This window comes from Peromyscus maniculatus, chromosome 21, assembly GCF_049852395.1.
Source record: "Peromyscus maniculatus bairdii isolate BWxNUB_F1_BW_parent chromosome 21, HU_Pman_BW_mat_3.1, whole genome shotgun sequence".
In the NCBI taxonomy this organism is placed as follows: Eukaryota; Metazoa; Chordata; class Mammalia; order Rodentia; family Cricetidae; genus Peromyscus; species Peromyscus maniculatus.
This window is the reverse complement of record NC_134872.1, coordinates 18,282,399-18,288,398: the sequence shown is the minus strand read 5'-3', so window position 1 is coordinate 18,288,398 and position 6,000 is coordinate 18,282,399. Positions and strand designations below refer to the sequence as shown.

The window sequence follows — 6,000 nt, the reverse complement described above, 5'->3', positions numbered from 1 at the left end:
CCCAATTCTACCTCTGTAGCAAACATTGCTGAGGAACCAACTTGTACCTCTCCTGGTTGGACCAGGACCGTGCCTGCCTAACCAGGACCACCCACTGGGCTTGTCACCACAGCATGAAATCTGTTTGTTGTCCCTGCTAAGCAAAGGAGGGAGGGATGTCTGGTGGAGGACAGCCTCAGTGCCTAAAAATAACGTGTCTTGAGAAAAATCTTATTTCAAATGAATTTAAAACAAGAGCTGGAGATTTTCATATTAAATAGGGGGAAGGGGAAAGACAATGGTAAACTGAGCCGTGTCTTGAAAACTGGAGCTAAATTTATATCCACTCATTGATTTCACTCCACACATATTTATTGAGTAGCTAACTTAGTAGATGGTGATTTTAGCCCTGGGGTTACAGTGGTGAGAAGACCCACGAATCTTTTTTTTTTTTTTTTTTTTAAAGATTTATTTATTTATTATGTATACAGTGTTCTGTTTGCATGTATCCCTGCAGGTTAGAAGAGGGAGCCAGATTTCATTACAGATGGTTGTGAGCCACCATGTGGGTGCTGGGAATTGAACTCAGGACCTCTGGAAGAACAGCCAGTGTTCTTAACCTCTGAGCTATCTCTCCAGCCCCAAGACCCACAAATCTTTATTCCTATTGTGCAGAAGCGATCGAACACCAAATGGATGAATATACACCAAACACGAAACGGTCCCGAAGCAAATAAAATGTAGAAGAGCGAGATAGGTGATTCCGGGCTTGTGAGGGTGTCAGGGAAGCAGCTCCTACTTCCGGAAATCACAGTTGAACATCCCAGCTAAAGAACGGCTCTCTCACAGGCCCTAGTGTAGCCTAAGGCTCACCTGTTATCCCAGCAGGGAGGCCCACGTGGTGAGATAGACGTTCACTCACTCGCCCTCCTCCTTTCATTGGGCAGAACAAGTGTAGCCCAATGAAAAGATAACAAGGTTTTTAGCTTTCATTCTGGACATAATTGGAAGAGCAACCTAATTCTTAGAAACAAGAGAAATGATATCCTTTCTAGGAGATGGACTATGTATACTTTTTTCCTCAAGATTATTTATTTATTTATTTATTTATTTATTTATTTATTTATTTATGTATGTATGTATGTATGTATTTATTTATTTATTTATTTATTTATTTATTTATTTATTTATTTATGTGTGTGTGAGAGAGAGAGAGAGAGAGAGAGAGAGAGAGAGAGAGAGAGAGAATGGAGGCATGGTGCATGCATACCATGGCATGTGTGTGCATGGAGGTCGAAAGACAGCCTGAAGGAGCTGAATCTTTCCTTCTGCCTTGAAGCTCTCTGGGAGCAAACCCAAGGCCCTCAAGTTCAGTGCAAGAGCTTTAACTTACTAAACCGTATTGTTGAACCCCTGAAAACCTTTTACTAGCTTACATTGGTCTTTGCCTCACCATCAACACCCACTATATTATAATTCTAAAACTACAATATTTAAACAATTAATTAAGGGCTTCATCAATCTTTAACAGGTATCTATCTTAATTTGTTCCTATTTGATGCTGTCCATACTCTTTGGTTCCTGATACCACATCTCCACCCGACACTGGTTTTTAAATGTTGTTTAAGATGTTTCCCATGCCACTTCCATTGGCTTTATGGAATTCAGGTAGTTCAGGGAGAGGGTGTGAGTCAAAAGTGGACAGGGTATGCACAAACATTAATTTAGAGAGAGGTGATTGAATGGCGGTGACCCAAACCCCAAGAGACCTTCTCCTGTGTCCATTAACCCTCAGTAGCTCAGACAACAACCACTCAGAGAATGAGGGCCCCTTCTGCTTTGATGTCAAGGATCAGGATGGTAAAGCAAAGGATCAGGGGATAGAGATTTAAGGAGAGGGTTCTCACTTCTTTGAAATGGAAAATTATCTTTTGTGGGCAGGCAAGAGTCCTCTTTTCACATACCAGGAGGCCTGGCTATTCCCTGGAGGACTGGCAGGAAGCACCAAGTCACTGTGTCCAGGCCAGTAGTACAGGCCTCTGTTGACTTCCTGGTATTGTAAAGATTCTGGCCCCATGCCCCAGCATCCCTTAGAAAGTGATTTCTCAGAATTGTCTGGTCCTCCAGGGATGTGTAAGCATTTTAAACTGAGTTACAAAAGTGAACATGCAACCGTCCTCCATGAAGCCCATTCCACTGGGAGCAAGCCCTTCTCATCTGGTCGAATGTAAAATCCTATGATTTTCAAAGTTAGGAAGCGGTGGGAGCAGTGTGGGATCCTCAGAGTAGAAAGACGGCATCATAGTCTCTAAACTGTTACCACTCAATGGCCATTTTGTTTCCTTTCTAAACTCCATGTTTACAAGTTCTTATTATAACAATAACAATAGTTATAACAATAGTTACAATGTTATAACAATAGTGAGAACAAGGATAAAACAAGAATGTCATTTAATCTTTGAAAGAACCCTGGAGACAGATTATATCTCTATCCAAGAACTAGGAAAGTGAGTTATAAGGTTTTTTTTTTTTTTTTTTTTTTTTTTTTTAAAGACTAAATTACTGGTAAGTGGTTCGTCTTCATCTTGAACTTGTAGATTTCTTTCTTGTGGGCTGCATGGCAGTTCTGTTTTGCAGAGGGCTAAGTCAGTATGTTGGGATGAAAACACAGTAATTAAGAAACTACTGGTACTAAGTATGAAATTCACATGTTCACCATTAGAAAACACAGAGAACTGCAACAGCATGAAGGTGAGTTAACCATAGTCAAATCTAGCCTTTTGATTCCCCCTTATCGTATTTATTGAATTATACACTGTGTGTCTTATTTATTACATACACATATGTATATATGCATGTGCATATATACATATATGTATATATATACCAAAGGCTTCAGGGTAACAGGGACTGCATCTGACACAGTGTTAAGTATGAGTATCATTTGTTCATCATTCTTTAGTTCACTAAACAAAGCCAGGTAGTGTTTTCTCGGGACCCCTTGGTAGGTATAATGTTAACTGATACGTTTAACCTAAGTATTTTATTGTTTTTTAATGAGTGTGAGAAATCCATGCACTGAGTACATTTGTTTTTTTCTTTTTATTTTCAATGGTTCCACATCATTTTGCCTACCTATGTCCTGTTTCAAAGTTGGAAACATAATATAGTTTCACTTGCTGTCTTTGAATTTATCATATCTCCCCTTTCAAAAATGTGTTTGGACCATGTTACATAGAACCACAGGGAAGTCTGGACCCTGTCTCTGCCCTGAGAAATGCCTGCGCTTCCTTAGAGATGCCAGCCATAATTGTTCTCTTCTCCCTTTGAACTTTGTTCTGATAAGCCAAGGGCCTCCAGTCCGACCTTTTGTGCTCCCCATCAGTACTGTGCATTCCAAGGTGAATAGGACATCTCATTTAAAAAGGTCCTTGAAAACCACTTACAAAAACAAACAACAGATCTAAGAAGGGAACAACTTCAGAACAGGATGAGTGGTAAGTCTCAAGTGGTTTCTTGCACACTGCTAAATGGCAGGCTTGTGTTCTGGGGTTTTAGCCATAACATATTGTACTAACTCGTTGTCATTCTTTTGTATGAGTAGATGAGTAGTTCTTAAAAGCTATCCTGGGTCCTTTCTGCTCGTGGGTTGCAGAGAACCCATTTTTTCCTCCCTCTGGGCATTACTGCCTATCTGAATTTATGAAGCACATTTATTATTTCATTTTGTTTTCCATGGGGCCAAAGCATTTTGATAGTAAGTCCTGTTTCTCAGTTAAAAGCATTCTTCCTTCCTATTTCAGATGGCTCACTGGAGTTGTTTGCACATAAAATGTCTGGTCATTCTCTACACTGGACTACTCAGGATTGGCACCAAAGCCTCTAAGCTAAAGAGCCTCTGGGCAACTGACAGGCTTCAGATCTGTGGACAGGAAGACACGCCGTAGTTAAGACGTCAAGTTGCCAGGAACACTGTCTGTCATCTAGGACCTAGTTCCGTGGGCCAATATGATTAAGAATATATGTGTAGTATATAGTTCAACTCCCAAGGAATTAATACTTCAGAATCTGTTTAACCTGCAGAATTAAAATCTAAGGCCACTTCAAGCTTTTATTTGACTGATCTAAAAATATTTGGAAATCAGAGAGTAAAATTACAGGGGGGAAAAACAACTTAACGGAATCTGTTTTTCTCTGAAAACTTGATTTTTATCCCTCAAGTACAAACAGAAAAAGTTAAAAACGGGACTTTAAAAAAAAATAATGTGCGCACACGTCGAGATGAATGAGGGAAACTGTACAAGGGACCATTTTGAGGCATCACAGATTATTTACAGGCATTTAGAAAGAAGTTTCTTTTGGTCAGATGCACAATTCATTCATGCCCTTGAGTGCAGTAAAATGACCGGCAAGGAGGTTATCTTTGCATCTGGACAGACGGAATAAATGTCTGTGTTAACGGGCAGTGTGGCTATGGCTAGGCTCTGTGCAAAGGCACAACGAAGTTCACACAAGTTGGCCCTCCTGGAGCATAAACTATGCCTTGGGTGGACCTTTAAACTTTGAGTGTGTGGAAGGTGAGGCTCCTCCTTCTTTGTTTCCAGTTTTTTGAGGCATTTTAAAACTTAGTTGTTTATTATTATTATTACTGTTATTTTATTTTATTTTTATTTTTATTTTTTTTATTTTTTTATTTTTTTCCGAGACAGGGTTTCTCTGTGTAGCTTTGCGCCTTTCCTGGGACTCACTTGGTAGCCCAGGCTGGCCTCCAACTCACAGAGATCCGCCTGGCTCTGTATTTTAAATGAGGTCAGTTGTTGTAAACTAAGTCATCAGTTCCGTTACAGAGTTAAGACTATGTATGAGCCACCATCTCAGCATCTCCTGGCAGGGAAATCTTACTTCAAAATTCAGAGACCTGTTTTTCACAGATGTCTGTTTATAGCAAGTCAAGGTCAACATGGCAGGAGACGTGAACAATGCGAAGAGGGCAGGACAAACATCCCCAAGCAAGAATAAAGCGGGATGGGGGTGGGGCTGGCTGGCTTCCCTTCCCCCAACAGAGCTGCCTCCATCCAACAGAACGGTTTCCGACTTCATCACTCCATCCTTTGTGAAGGTGCGGGGCTGCTGTGGGTATAGGAGCCCGCCCCCTCCCCTTGCACGGTGTCCTAGGCATCAGCTATGGCCTGGAAAGCATTCTACACTCGCCCTGTGTAGGCTCATTCACAGCTGTGTGGTCCTGAGCAGGGCTCTTCCTCCAGCCGAAAGAAATAACAAGAGCGCAGACAGACCTGTGGGGATGCAGCCGGCCCTTAGGAGCCTCTTTTGTTCCAGGCAATAAAAACCAACACACTGTGAAAATAAGACAAAACTCAGCGCTATCTCCTTCTCTCCTTCTCGATCTCTCCTAGCTTTTTCTGGGCGATGGATGCATCTTTGCATGTTTGCATCCCCTGGGTAAGGTGGGGGCTGGGGAGGTAACAAGCCATGGGAGGCGGGCGTTGCATCCACGGGGGGGGGGGGGCGGGGGAGTAGGGGTGGGGGACGGGACACATCCGTATTGCCAGCCTAGGCTGAGGTGGCAAGCTCAAGCAGCTTGCACTCCCCGCAGCTCCTAGCTGTCTACCCGGGTTGCGGAGCCTCTCCAGGTCCCAGCAGCTGCAACCCCCAGGTCGCACGCCGCCGCGCCCCGCCCCATCGTCCCCGCAGCCTCGCGGGCTGCTGGGCTTTGTGGTTCGCCCGTGCTGCTGGGCCCCTGCTGGGGGTGTCGTCAGGAGCATGTGCAGACAGCAGCCCAAGGTAGAGCGAGCGTGCCGGGCAAGCCCTGAGACTTGCCTGGCAATGCCATGTTTGTGTGCGTGCTCTAACTCGGGGAGAGCAATTCGGGAGACGGCTCCCCGGCCGGACTTGGCTCATGTTTTCTTGTTTCTGTTTCAGCCTTCAGGATAATTCCTTCGGCAGCGCCGCTGTAACTGAGTAAGTGATTCTTGCCATTACAATCGACTTGCATGCCTGTCT

At 43.4% G+C, this 6,000-nt stretch overlaps 1 protein-coding gene across 5 annotated transcripts in view; it reads left to right on the top strand.

The window, feature by feature from the left end:
• Positions 1-5,389: 5,389 nt before the first annotated feature.
• Positions 5,390-6,000, top strand: part of Fam13c (family with sequence similarity 13 member C) — a 115,926-nt gene continuing 115,315 nt past the window's right edge. Inside the window, exons 1-2 of one of the 5 annotated variants that reach the window (XM_006979046.4) lie at positions 5,390-5,439; positions 5,920-5,958. In XM_006979046.4, coding sequence (XP_006979108.2) covers positions 5,411-5,439; positions 5,920-5,958 — 68 coding nt within the window. In that variant the 5' untranslated portion in view covers positions 5,390-5,410. The other 4 variants (XM_006979047.4, XM_076557009.1, XM_015997761.3 and 1 more) reach the window with 4 other exon arrangements.